General features: G+C 40.5%; 1 protein-coding gene across 1 annotated transcript in view; it reads right to left on the bottom strand.

The window, feature by feature from the left end:
• LOC147710875 (mucin-5B-like) overlaps nucleotides 1–15,194 on the bottom strand; it is a 208,871-nt gene that overhangs the window by 157,270 nt on the left and 36,407 nt on the right. Inside the window, exon 2 of the mRNA XM_086920069.1 lies at nucleotides 6,289–6,325. Within this exon, the coding sequence (XP_086776195.1) occupies nucleotides 6,289–6,312 (24 nt within the window). The 5' untranslated portion in view covers nucleotides 6,313–6,325. The remainder of the gene's footprint in view (nucleotides 1–6,288; nucleotides 6,326–15,194) is intronic.

Here is a 15,194-nt window from a genome sequence, read left to right as displayed (position 1 = left end):
CGAGGGCAAGAATATCGACATCCTATCTACAACATAGTAAGTACAAAACTATCGAAAAAATAATATAGATGTTAAATATATCGATGTTAAAAATATCGTTTTTTTTTCTTTTAAAATATCATTGTGAAATAAAGTGAATAACACTAATAAATAAAATGTACATAGTTAAAAGTATCTAATAATGTTTAAAATTAATAAATAATACATATTTAATAATAATACATTAATTAAATATATACTGTAAATATATAATATATATGCACTGAACAATAAATAGTAATATTATTTTACTAATTTATAATTTAATAAAATATATTCTAATTTACTAATACATTTACAAACATAAAACAATAACATAAATAAAATGTAAAAAATATAAATTATTAAATATTCTTTTAATATTTATAACATTAAATATTTAAAACGTTGGATAGCGTAAGGGTATGATTACTATTCCCACTCCAGAGAGTGCAACTGTAGGGAAAGTGTTGGATAGTGTAGGGGTAACAATTATTATTCCAACTCCAGAGAGTGCAACAGTAGGGAAAGCGTTGGATAGCGTAGGGGTAAAATTTACTATTCCCACTCCGGAGAGTGCAACAGTAGGGAAAGCGTTGGATAGCGTAGTGGTAAAAATGACTATTCCCACTCCAGAGAGAGCAACAGTAGGAAAAGCGTCGGATAGCGTAGGGGTAAAAATTACTATTCCCACTCCAGAGAGTGCAACAGTAGGGAAATCGTTGGATCGCGTAGGGGTAAAAATTAGTATTCCCACTCCAGAGAGTGCAACAGTAGGGAAAGCGTTGGATAGCGTAGGAGTAAAAATTACTATTCCCACTCCAGAGAGTGCTACAGTAGGCAAAGCGTTGGATAGCGTAGGAGTAAAAATTACTATTCCCACTCCAGAGAGTGCAACAGTAGGGAAAGTGTTGGATAGTGTAGGGGTAACAATTACTATTCCAACTCCAGAGAGTGCAACAGTAGGGAAAGCGTTGGATAGCGTAGGGGTAATAATAACTATTCCAACTCCAGAGAGTGCAACAGTAGGGAAAGTGTTGGATAGCGTAGGGGTAAAAATTACTATTCCCACTCCAGAGAGTGCAACAGTAGGGAAAGCGTTGGATAGCGTAGGAGTAAAAATGACTATTCCCACTCCAGAGAGTACAACAGTAGGGAAAGGGTTGGATAGCGTAGGAGTAAAAATTACTATTCCCACTCCAGAGAGTGCAACAGTAGGGAAAGCGTTGGATAGCGTAGGGGTAAAAATTACTATTCCTACTCCAGAGAGTGCAACAGTAGGGAAAGCGTTGGATAGCGTAGGAGTAAAAATTACTATTCCCACTCCAGAGAGTGCTACAGTAGGCAAAGCGTTGGATAGCGTAGGAGTAAAAATTACTATTCCCACTCCAGAGAGTGCAACAGTAGGGAAAGTGTTGGATAGTGTAGGGGTAACAATTACTATTCCAACTCCAGAGAGTGCAACAGTAGGGAAAGTGTTGGATAGCGTAGGGGTAAAAATTACTATTCCCACTCCAGAGAGTGCAACAGTAGGGAAAGCGTTGGATAGCGTAGGAGTAAAAATTACTATTCCCACTCCAGAGAGTACAACAGTAGGGAAAGCGTTGGATAGCGTAGGAGTAAAAATTACTATTCCCACTCCAGAGAGTGCAACAGTAGGGAAAGTGTTGGATAGCGTAGGGGTAACAATTACTATTCCCACTCCAGAGAGTGCAACAGAAGGGAAAGTGTTGGATAGCGTAGAGGTAACAATTACTATTCCAACTCCAGAGAGTGCAACAGTAGGGAAAGCGTCGGATAGCGTAGGGGTAATAATTACTATTCCCACTCCAGAGAGTGCAACAGTAGGGAAAGTGTTGGATAGCGTAGAGGTAACAATTACTATTCCAACTCCAGAGAGTGCAACAGTAGGGAAAGCGTTGGATAGCGTAGGGGTAATAATTACTATTCCAACTCCAGAGAGTGCAACAGTAGGGAAAGTGTTGGATAGCGTAGGGGTAAAAATTACTATTCCCACTCCAGAGAGTGCAACAGTAGGGAAAGCGTTGGATAGCGTAGGAGTAAAAATGACTATTCCCACTCCAGAGAGTACAACAGTAGGGAAAGGGTTGGATAGCGTAGGAGTAAAAATTACTATTCCCACTCCAGAGAGTGCTACAGTAGGCAAAGCGTTGGATAGCGTAGGAGTAAAAATTACTATTCCCACTCCAGAGAGTGCAACAGTAGGGAAAGTGTTGGATAGTGTAGGGGTAACAATTACTATTCCCACTCCAGAGAGTGCAACAGTAGGGAAAGTGTTGGATAGCGTAGAGGTAACAATTACTATTCCAACTCCAGAGAGTGCAACAGTAGGGAAAGCGTTGGATAGCGTAGGGGTACAGTTTACTATTCCCACTCCAGAGAGTGCAACAGTAGGGAAAGCGTTGGATAGCGTAGGGGTACAATTTACTATTCTCACTCCAGAGAGTGCAACAGTAGGAAAAGCGTTGGATAGCGTAGGGGTAAAAATTACTATTCCCACTCCAGAGAGTGCTACAGTAGGGAAAGCGTTGGATAGCGTAGGAGTAAAAATTACTATTCCCAATCCAGAGAGTGCAACAGTAGGGAAAGTGTTGGATAGCTTAGGGGTAACAATTACTATTCCAACTCCAGAGATTGCAACAGTAGGGAAAGCGTTGGATAGCGTAGGGGTAAAAATTACTATCCCCACTCCAGAGAGTGCAACAGTAGGGAAAGCGTTGGATAGCGTACGGGTAAACATTACTATTCCCACTCCAGAGAGTGCAACAGTAGGGAAAGTGTTGGAGAAGCGTAGGGGTTAAAATAACATACTTATAAATAAAAGCTTTTTTTAGAAATTAAAATTTAAACTATTAAATAAATATAAACCATACACAATACCTATACATAATTATTAAAGACATGATTATCAAATTATATGTAGCCCAAATTAAATATTAAAAAATACCAATTTATATTATTTAATGACCAATTAATAATTATCAATTATATTATTAACAAAACAATTTATTTAAATACATTATTATTTAATTACATTTAAATTACTTCCCACCATATTCCCCTATTAGCCCATCAACCAGCAACAGAACACATTTATCTATTTATGAATTAATGAAAATTAATTACCCACTAATTAAAATTAATAACCAATTAATTAAAATTAATTAGCAATTATTTCAAATTAATGTATAATTCCAACTAATTATTAAATAATTAAACATCATTAAATTACTTCACACCCTATTCCCCTATAAACCCACAACCCGCTACTAAACATATTTATCAATAAATCAATTAATAAAATTTTATTTCCAATTAATTAAAATTAATTAGCAATTAATGATAATTAATGTATCACTCCTACTAATTAATAATTAATTAAACATAATTAAATTACTTCCCACCCTATTCCCCTATAAACCCACAACCCGCTACAGAACATATTTATCAATTAATTAAAATTAATTTCCAAATAATTAAAATTAATTAGCAATTAATTTAAATTAATTTATAACTCCTACTAATTAATAATTAATTAAACATAGTTAAATTACTTCCCACCCTATTCCCCTATAAACCTACAACCCACTACAAAACATATTTATCAATTAATCAATTAATTAAAATGAATTTCCAATTATTTAAAATTAATTATCAATTAATTAAAATTATTTTATAACTCCTACTAATTAATAATTAATTAAACATAATTAAATTACTTCCCACCCTATTCCCCTATAAACCCACTACCCGCTCCGGTACTAAAACATATAATTTGCTTATAAATAAATGTATTAATATATAAAATCAATACACATATAATATTATTTTTTTAAAATACTTAAGTAATAAATATAACACATATATAATAAAAAAACAAAAAAAATCATACAAATATCTATATTAGTGTCATCAAAATTAGTGACATCGATATATATGCTATCGATATTACTAACTTCGATATTACTTACATCGATATAAATAATTTCGATATTACTTACCTTAGGGTCGATATTCTGTCCAACGATATTCTTGACATCGATATTCTATACCTTCGAAATTTCTAACACGATATTTTGGAAGGTCGATATTTACAACTCGATATTTTGACTGTGTACCTTCCTGGCACATCATGCTTATTGACACCCAAGAAATGTTCATGAGTCTGCCTCCTTACTGAAGACAAATGAGGGAGAAGTGATAACTGTGATGCCTCACTTGAACACATGAATACGGCATGACATTGTCATACTACTTTTTAAAAGAAAATCAACATTGCGATCATCAGCTTGTAGATTTAAACCTTCCACAGAATCAAAGAGCTATTGTGACTATCCTTCTCCCGATCAAAGATCTATCCCTTAGCCAAACAAAAAAGACTTTAGGCCTGATTCATGAAAAAAGAATAAATCTGCACCTGTAGATTTACCTTTACAATTTGAAACCCGAGCTAGGCATAGGTATCCTTGTTTGCTTCTAGGAATGTCATGTGACTATGCACATGGGCTCCCATTTTCCCCAGTATGGAGTCCACCACAGCGAGAAGTCTGTGCTGGGGAAATGGAGTCCACTGTGCAAAGACAATGTAGGGTGATCTAGTCCGCTTCCCACCCTTAGAGGGAAGTTACTCCAGCCCTTTGCTGGAGTAAATCTCTGACCATTTCCATGGTGGAAATGGGACAATTCGCAGTTTGCGAATGGGTATAAATATATATTTTTGTGGCCGATCCGAAATGTCCATGGTAAACCACTCCCTGAAATGCCCACGTCCCACCCCTGGAGAGGGACTTACAAGTGCACCCCTATCCATTCTCACAGCAGAGAAATTCACACTTGTTAATGCATGTACACCCGCAAGGAATCCTTCTGCTAAGCATAAAAAGGTGCTTTGGTGGGATTCATTTATCTATAAGGCACTATATTAGCTACAGCTATTGAGACAATAACAATATAGGGGCCAATTACGATCTTGTCCAGAAAGCATTCTGACCGATTCGGTTCCGAAATGCTTTTTGAACGACTTGGATCCGGAGAGTCTGACCGAGCTATTGCGATGTATCCGGATGCTTCCAGATACCATTTGGTCAGACTCTCATTGACTTTAATGGAAGCCTCTTTTCCAAACGAGAACACAGGCTCCCATTGAAGAAAGGGGTGGCTAGGGAAAATCATGAACCATGCAAGGATGGAAAGGACGGACCCTTGGGTACCCCCACAGGCATGATACGGGCCCCCAATGACAGATGTTGACTGCTGTGTTGTTCAGAATGAATTAGAACGGCTGTCCGAATCATTCATCGGAAACGCTAGCACAGAAACAAAGTCCATTTTGGGTCCGAAAGACTCGACCTGTCTGAATGCCTTTCATAACCAATTTGGACAGCCTTAATGGTTTCCGGGCATCGCAATCGGTCATTGGGAACTGTGTACGATTCGGTCGTAAACAAAGGTTTCGAATCAGATACGGCAAACCCAAATCCGATTCGGAGGCCTTCCGAACTGCATCGTAGAAGGAAGCAGTAACAGTATCCAACTAGTTTGGTTGAATGCATTATGTCTTAACCGTCATCTTACCAAGGTAACATTAACAAGGGTTTTATTTAGAGTGACTCTGCTTGGAATGTATGTCACTCTAACAAACCACATTAGATCAACACCTAAACCTCTGAAACCAGACTTTTTCTTTATTTACTCCTAGAACCCACGGACCATACCCAATTCTTTCCACAGCTTGTATTAATTTGCTTTAATCTATTGTTAACTTCAGTACTTTTTATATACTGTGTACACTCGCTTCTCTTGCTTTACTTTCCTCCCCCATTCTTTGTGATTTGGTTGTACGTCACAATATAGAGTTTTAAAATTGCTCTGCCAAAACATCACAGCAAAAATATTGACAACGAAAATATCATAAGGCAAGTATATATAGGCAAGAATTATTTTACTAGTCTGAATCCCACATCTACATACATTGAATATATATATATATATGTATCATTAAGTAGAAGGATGTGAAGTAAACCTACACTTACCTACATATTTTTTTACCAAGTCGATATTTTGGTTGTCAATTTTTGTGCTAAGGTTTTTTCTGGTGCTCTCCATAGTGATTGTCTCCCTCCACTAGGTGAACCTTTATTTATCAAAGCATTTATAGTAATTACATTTGTATCACTTTATAATCATATTGCTGTACGGTGCATTGGCATAGAGTGGGGCAGAAATTAAACAAACAAAGAAATCCCAAACCTGAGTCATATGAAGTCTCATCATCGGGCTTGATTACCTGTACAAAGACAACCAGAAAAAAGAAAGCGTCAGCAAAAAGATGAAACAAATGAACACTTAGTGGCTAGCCCTAACTTTTCTTACAGAAACTTGACATGACAGTGTCTTTGCCAGATTCTCCGGCATTGCCACTATGCTTAAACCCTTCCGTGCGGGGACATAATTCAAGAATTTTAACTCAGTCTTTATTTTCAAAGTCAAATGTTTCTCTATAGCTACCGCTTAACAATGAGGTCTCCATACCTGTACAAAGTGGCCCATCATCTCCCACTGAATACATCATCTCTATGGGAGAGTGAAGAGTACAATCTCCACGCCTAGCATTACACCGAGTCACTCTAGGAGAGGGAGGATTCTTGTGTTAAATCCACCAAATTGCAATATTCATTAATGAATTAATTACTTTGCACTTGATTCACAAATGACAGAAAGGGAAGTTACACGCGTAGGCTTAAGCCTACATTAAGACTTACCTGGAATTTACAAAGAATGCCATCAGTATACTTCAAAAAGTGTGATAGTTGTAGCCTAGGAGTGTTACCCAGTAGTATAACCATTTATAGATATGAAAAAAATGGCTACATTTGGAAGTGTCATGTTCAAGTGATTTTCACTTAGTAATTTTTTTCTCTAGTTGAAAACCCTTAGTTAGACCCTCACCAACTGTGGGTGTGTGTCTCACCACTCCCATTCTGAGAACCGGTTCCTCTTCCTCTCAATAGAAGTGAAGCTCCAATTATTTTCTGGGTTTTAAATAATCTGCAAACCTTTGGTGAATACCCACAAAAAAAGAGTTGTAGGTGTTCACCATCTTGCGCAGATGAGTTCACCCAGGAAGGAACTCACACATTCTCATGACAGCAAATTTGCTCACACGGAAATTCCAGTAAACTGTGATAAAACCAATTCATGAGTGAAACTTCACGATTTCCGAGAATGGTAATTTGTACCTCTTAATTACAGAATAGATGCAACTGTATGAAACATAGGAGATTTGCAACTTGTAGTGGCAGCTGGTGGAATTTGACAGTGGTGAAGTGTAAGACTGAATAACACATTTTGGTGTGCAGCTGCATGTTTCTCGGGGAGATTTAGGAGGTTGCCCCCTCTCCCCCACAACCTTTTAAATAATTAGTGTAAAAAAGTCAAATTTTCATCAATGTATAATAAGAATCTAGTCAGCATATAGGGTACACGTGACCTCTAATTTGACTCTTAGTTTACTAATAGCATTGTTATTAGATTGGGAGCAAAAATGTTGCTCAGTTCTTTTTTTTTTTTTTAAATTTTTTGAAAACCTTTATTGTGCATTAGTAACAGAACAAATACGGGCCCACAACCTTCAGGCCGGCCACGGCGTGACATCAGCACAAGTGCAAGCAATACAGTCCCCCCGCGGATATAGTCAGTATAGCAAGCAATGAACAGTACATTGGAAAGAGTCATGCCCCCGGGGGAGAGGATAAATGAAGGTTAATTTTTCAATGTTTTTGTCGTTTTCATCAAAAGAAGGTAGTGAAGATAAAATAATAAGAAGATTCGAGTCCGCACAGTAACTTCACACTACGGGTAGGCGACGTTATATCTGAAAACATCAACGGAGGCTTAACAACCAGTACTATATGGCGGTGCAAAGCAGAAGCGAACATCCTATTACCATTCATGCACCCCAAACATCGTCGCCCCTTCCCTACCATACCCAACCCAAACCCGGAGTCGAACCAAAGTAAAGCGCAGAAAATAGAAAGGAAGGCCCATAGAACAAAGATAATATCAAGTTACCCCACCCACCCTGCAACATTGTGGAGGCTACGGCCTGCCCCCCCCCCACAGAGTGCCTGTCGCCCCGTAAAACCCGAAATATAGACAAGAGAAGAGGAAGAAAAGAAAGAAAGGAAAAAGAACATTAATACCTTTAATATAGGGAGTGAGTGAGAGAGAACGAATCTATCCACCGTCCCAAAAAGAAGAAGAGGGAGGGGGGAGGAGCCCAATCAATACCAAATCGCCCGGAGGTCCCAACCCTTCACTCAGACCCACAGCATAAACATCGGCAATCCTGGAAGTCAAACAGAATCAAAAAGCCTTACAATACAATCGTGTAGAAGCGTCGTGCAGTGAGCACCCAGTAAACACATAAGCCAGTTTCAACCCCATCCCCTTCAGCCAGCTAAATCAGTCTGCAGTGAGAGGGCAGCTCAGCCCTGTCCCGACCGTGGATGTAACCTCTCACAGACTTCCCCGAGAGAGCCTCTCCCCCCGCGTACATCAGGGCAATATGGCCGCCTGAAAGAAGAAGACGAAGCAGGATCCCAAAATGGCCACCGTCCATCTGCATAAGTTCCTTTGTCCTCCATGTATAAGTCCGTAAAGGCCACTGAGGAGTAGAGAACCCACTGGGAGGAGGGTGAAGACCACCAGCCAGAAGTCGGCACATAGTCCCCAAATAAACTCGGTGGTGCAGGCGTCAAAAAGTCACACCCGGAGGGAAGGGGAAACAATGTAGCGGTCACAGGGCTGCAAGCCGCAGGTTTCGGTAGAGGCAGCCGTAAGTGTAGCATCAGCACAGGCATGGTGAAACATTGTAGCATCATGTAGTGGCAATGGCAGAGTCTCACTCAGCTGGGGGCAGGCGTCGCGTTCGCGATACTCGGTGGGCAACATGGTGTCAAGTTGAGCATCCAGTGCTTTGAAGCCATCGTACATCTCCGAGCAGAGCTCACGGAGGGCGGCAAGGATAGTTTCATAGGATATTGCGGGTCGAGGTTCCCTGGAGGCGAGGTCCTGCACCGGTGTTCTCAAAGCGGTGTCCCGCGCCGGCCGGGCAAGGCAGTCGACAGGCAGGAGCGTATGAACTTTCTCCGGCCGCGGGAGAACAAAGGGAACCATGGCGTCGGGCATTCGACAATGGAGCCGGGGGGGCGCCTCATAGGCGAGTATCCCCAGGGGACCTCGACACCGCCAGCACTAAGAGTAAAGCAATCACACCTCCCATCCGCCGTTCCCCGCAGGCTGGGCAGTGGGAGAGGTCAATAGACGCCGCTGTGCTGTTCGCCGGACACCATGCGCCGCTCACCTTCCACCCGGAGTAACAACAAAGGGAACCACCATCCACGGACTTCCCAACTCGGCTGTTCCAGTCCAGGCGCAGTCCGCATTGGATGTCAGCTGTAATGCGGCGGCGACTGCCTCACTCGGGGAAGCGCCGCCACGGAGCCATCTGCCCCAGCTGAGCGGATCGCATCCGATTCCCAGGAGCCGACGACGAGCAGCAACAGTCGAAGGTCCGGGGCGGGGAGCCGCACTTCGAGTTTCCCCAGCACCCGGGCACGCCAGAAAGTCAAAAACGGGTCCACAGGCTCAGCTCGTCTCCATGTACAATCCGCCGCCGGATTCTATCAGGAAGGACAACAGGATTTCTTCGCGGAGCTCAAGGGTCGGCGGAGCCGGGCGACTACACGTCCGCTCCAGTCGCCATCTTGGCTCCTCCCCCCTGTTGCTCAGTTCTTGTTTAAAACCTCTTACTTTAAGACATACTTCTCAATGCAGTGATATAATCTAACGTTTTGTGGTGAAACGATTCTGCATTTTAAAGTAATATACTTTTTTGAATTTTTAAGAGACCGTCCAATATTTCAACATGATTTTTCTTGTATGATTTACATGCCAAATATTTTTGAGGCTCGGTCTGTGTATAGACAATTAGGCCCTCAATACCATTTCAACTCTGACCGATAGCAACACATAGGTGTAGAACCATGTTTCCAGTTGTTAGCTTAGTCTAGTAGGGAGAAACATGCAAAGATTGATTAGAAATAGAGGTAGAGTTTATGGTGGCGGGACTCCAAAGTTCAGAGCCCTGGCTGTTGATAAAAAAAATGGCAACATGACCAATTGATCTCTTCTTTCTACAAAATAATTAATCAATGTATGTAGTATGCCATTAATTACCTGTTTTAGATAGTGCTTGATGATAATCTTATGGTTGACAGTATCAAAGGCTGCTGGCAAATTTGGTAAAATCAGTGCTACAACTCAACCTTCATGAACCAGCCGCTGAACATCATCCAGTACAGAGAGCAATGGTAACTTGATACTGGGAGTCAGCAGAAGCCAGCTTGAAAGGTATTTACTTCTTTTAATCGGTAAACCTTTGTAAGTGGTTGATAGAATTCCTTCAAAATCTATGTATGGAAAAAGCAGATGGGGTACAATTGCTTCCATCAGCAGGACTAAGAGGTGGCTTCTTGAGCAACGATTCTACAACTGCAGAATAATGAGGTATTCAAAAGTCAGAGGAGTTGGGTTGTGAGAAAGAATGCAGCAATGTTATTAGCCTTGATCGACACAGATTTAATTGGGGCATTGGGAGGATTGCTACTAGCTAAAGTGGCTAACAGCTGACCCTACTTTCTAGGCTGAAACAAGTATAAGCTGTGTTGGCAAGAATCAAATTACTACTAATGCGTGTATGTTCCTGGAGGAACGGTTATCGCTGATTAATTTATTTAACTGGGATTTTATCTTTTAAATTAAGAAATCAGACAGAGTTGCTGCAAGGGTTAACAGAAAAGCAAATGGTGACTGAAATTTGTCCTTTACGTGAAATGGTTTTTAGAGACTCGGGGAGCCTGTCTGATCCAGTCTGAGAAATATTTATTTTTGTGCATCCTTGATTTTACATTCATATTTAGTTGTGAGGGCCATGTACAATTTCTTGTGCTCTATGGATAGTTCTTTCATTTAATTTCCTTTTGACAAACAGCTAAGGTTAGGCTTGTAAGCTCAGCACAGAACTAGCGGTTCCTTTTGAACCACTAACCATTTATATTTTGTACCAGTATTGTCTCATCCAGGTCCTTGTGAGACATTGGGTTATTAATTTTGAAAAATAAAGAAACAACAAATAAACAAAAAGACACCAAGTTCCTCAAAATAGGATAGGGGATACTTGATCATATACATTTTTCAAGTTTTAAGGCAAAAAGTGGCTACAAAAAGTAAACCACCTCTGAAAAGCAGCAATTCATGTTTGACCTAACCCTAGGTGAGATTTTAGGCCAATCACGATGTAGTATGGTCAGATAGATAAAGATGGTCACCCCTGTGAAAGTTTTTTCCTTCAGGCTTAGGGCCGAATTAGGAGTTTCGGTGGTGCAGTAGCGAGCCGGCCGCCACCGCCGCACTCCCGCATCGCCAAGACTCACAGCCACCCGCCCGTCAGAATATAACTTAAAAGTGGTCTTGCGGGTGGGCAGCATGGCGGTCCCGCGGTGGTGCCTCTTTCAATGGCAGTGGTGCCTTTGAAAAAGGCACCGAAATGGGAACGCCACACAAGGATCCTGCACGGCATGGACTACAAAGTCCATGCCGTGCAGGAACAGGTGTGCATACACACAGGGGGGCACATTTTAAGCTCCACTGTGTGCATCCAATGGGGTGAGGCACCAAGGGGCCTGTAGGGCCACCTTTGTTTCCTCTCCACCACAGTTATTATGGGGGTGTAACCCACCATGAAAACCGTGGAGGAGAAGAAACTCGTAATATGCTTGGCGGGACAATGGTTCCCTGGCGGCAGTCCAAGAGTGGTCCAACTAGCCAATTCATAATGGGGCGGTTGGACCACCGGTGTGTCGGTGGCTGGACCGCTGACTGCCGCGCCACCTCAAGTCTGGCGGTCCTGGACTGACAGACTCATAATTAGTCCCTTATTTCTGAATGAAAGTCACATTTTTCCCACGTTCGAGGTCCAAAGTTGTGGCTGGCTGGCTTGGGTAGCTCAAGTTGGATGTGTTGTTGTGTTGGTCCTGCCTCTGGTTGTGGCACCAAAAACTCTCAACAGGACAAAGTTGTATTTCATGGCTGCAGCAATTGCTTCAGTGGTTAACTCCACCTGCCTGGGGATGTGTATTCCAGCTCAGCAGGTTTGAAGAGTGGCATAACCAATTTTAAGCTAGTTCTGGCTCAGGCAGCCTGAAGTACACTTTTATTAAGTTACTTTTACACTCAAGTTATTTCAAAACGGATTTCATCAGATATTGGATATTTGGGAGGGAATACATTTTAATGACTTAGCTAACATTTTCCCAGGTAGAGATATAGAATTAGGCCTGTGTTATGGAAAATAAAGCTGATCCTACACTATGAAATGGCTTTTAGGCCAGCAGTCACTGTGAGGTCATTCCTTTTAAATATCAAGTGTGCTAGATTTTTATATATTAGTCACTTTGCCTTGTGGGGATACAAGACAGACGTTAGGGGTTACTTATTAATAAATAAAAATAGCCTTTCCTACATGGCAAAGACACTTTTCCTTGCCATGCCTCCCTGCAACACCTTTAAACTGCAGTCCAGCTATAGGAAAGTGGTGTTTCTGGCAGCCATATACTTTGATATATATATATATATTTTTGTTTGTTTGGGTAGTGTAATACACACTGTAGCTCATGTGTGACATTTAACTCATTAATGCAATTGGTGAATTTTCTGTACTAATTTCAATGACCAATTGGATGAAACCAATTTTGACAATATCCTTTGCGTGCAAGAGCACACACAATGTGTTATTGAAAAGCTGTACCACATTTCAAAGGGCCCTAATACCAGCAAAAATATGCTCCAGTAAAAAGTGGAAATATGAGGTGACCTGACAGAAAAGGCAAATTTGCTGCAGGCCTTAACTACAGCACAGTTTAAAGGTTGAGTAATATATGTGAGCCCGAGAGCTGTGAACGAGGACGAAGATTCACACAGATCTCTAGAAGAACTGGAGCTTCTGTAACTGGATCAAAATGTTCCAGTTTCTTTTTGAAAGAAAGAAAAAGTCTTGATTTTTTTTTCTGTTTTGTGGGATGGAAATGTCAAAATAGGGTTCGAAAATGGAATTGAGGATCGAGGCAGAGGAACCAATTCTCCCACTGTTATGTTAACACTGGTGTACCATATCGTATTATGCTATTATAGATCACAAACTGCTGCGTTTCCTAAGTATTTAAGTGCAGCAACAGTGAGGGCTTCAAGTCACGGGCAGCGAGTTCTTAACAGGCCCGCATCAACATTTTCTAGTGCAAGTACAACATTGTCTGCCTGAGGCTTCCTTTTAGAAGTTGTAGCACTGGGAGGACACAAAGTAGGTCAATATTTATGTTAGGCAATTTAAAGAGTAGAATAGCAGAAATGCATTTTGATTGTTTATATGTGTTGGTTTCATTGTTATCTACCATCATGTATTAAGAATTAAAGCAACACCACCCCAACTCTGACCCTAGTTTCCTAGCTCTGAAAATGAAAGTTTCAATCCTACGGATTTATTACTTTTATGGGTTAAAAGTGAGTTTTATGCTAAATGTTAGAAAATACAGTTTCAATTAAATAGTAAAGTAGAGAATGCCTTTATCTAGGGATGGACTAGCCATACGGAACACGGGGAACATCCTGTTAGTCAGTAGGTAAGTGGGCTCTTAAGGGCTCTATGGACATTGGTGGATAAAGGAATTCTTACCCGTTCTAGCACTAAAAGCGGTCCAGTGGGAGCAGCACACAATTTCGTTAAAGTAAAATAAATACTTTTCAATTGCTGATAGATAATTTTCTAGGGTACCTTGCCTTCAATGAGATAGTGGAATATTTCCTGGTTTCTCTGCACTTACCTGTAAAACCTATGACTTTTAGCACTTGTATTTGGAAAATGATGCTGTCAAATAACCTTTTTTTACCCTACATATTAGAATACTTCTGGAAGAACACTTCCCAAACCTTCCAGGAGATTGTCTGACTAGCTCACTACAGTCACTGTGATGCAGAATGGGCTCGAATTAAAACATCTTCTGTGGCTAGTTTTAGGTCTAAGTGTTTGAATGGTTAGTCGACGTTAGAAATTGAAGAACTCCTTTTGATTTGAAGCTGTGTAAAAGTAGCTAGAATATCCAACATACGAGTACACATCACTCATGGTCTATTTGGTGCACCTGTATCACATCAATAACTCATCAACAGTCATCAAATTGTCAAAGCAATAACAGAAATATTAATGTTTACAGAGATACATCGATTTGGCATCATCAGGACATGGCTTTTACACTAAAATTGCTAAAACAGATTGAAATAAATAAATATATCTGCCAGGTGGTACTCATGCAGGCTAATTGTAATGGCCATGTTGATGTGAGTGTCATTATTGTAGTGTCACAACTTGCCTTATTTCCATATTCAAAACTTCCAAAATGGGGTAAAAACAATGGATGGGAAGGTTGTGACAACACCTAATGAAGACCATACTTAAGTAACAATTGACAGGGATCACATTTTCAGTGCCATCTTCATGTAATTCAGAATTTCTGTGAAGCATCCGAAGTGTACCAGAGCAAGTATAGCAGCTTCTCATTGCCACTTTTTTACAACTACTAATACTTTATGATAATTTTATATTATTACAGATGATGGAAGTCTGCCTTTAATTTGCTACTTTTCGGCATATTAATACTCACAATAACTTCTTAATGACTCAGCATGTTTAGTTTGTGCATTAATGAGAAGTAATAACATTTAACAACGACAAAAGAAAAATAAATTGTACAATGAAAATAAGCAAAAAATCGGTAGCCACGTTTGGCTGTCTTATCAGTGCATGTCTCAGTGACACAATCCTCCATCTTCATTTGCAGAAATGCAGAATGCTCAAAAGGCAAGGCAGTGTATGTCCTTAACTGTCCCATACCCACATTTCATTGTTCAGGGAGCTTAAATATGGCCTTTTGTTAAAACAGTGACCAAATATATCACCCATTGGGTATGTGACACAGTACAAGAATCGCCTTTCAAGGACCTATGCGCCACATATGAATTAGCGCACACTAAGGGGCCTATTT

This window comes from Lissotriton vulgaris, chromosome 5 (assembly GCF_964263255.1).
Source record: "Lissotriton vulgaris chromosome 5, aLisVul1.2, whole genome shotgun sequence".
Classification (NCBI taxonomy): domain Eukaryota; kingdom Metazoa; phylum Chordata; class Amphibia; order Caudata; family Salamandridae; genus Lissotriton; species Lissotriton vulgaris.
Note: the sequence above shows the minus strand (reverse complement) of the source record. Positions and strands in the feature narration are given on the sequence as shown.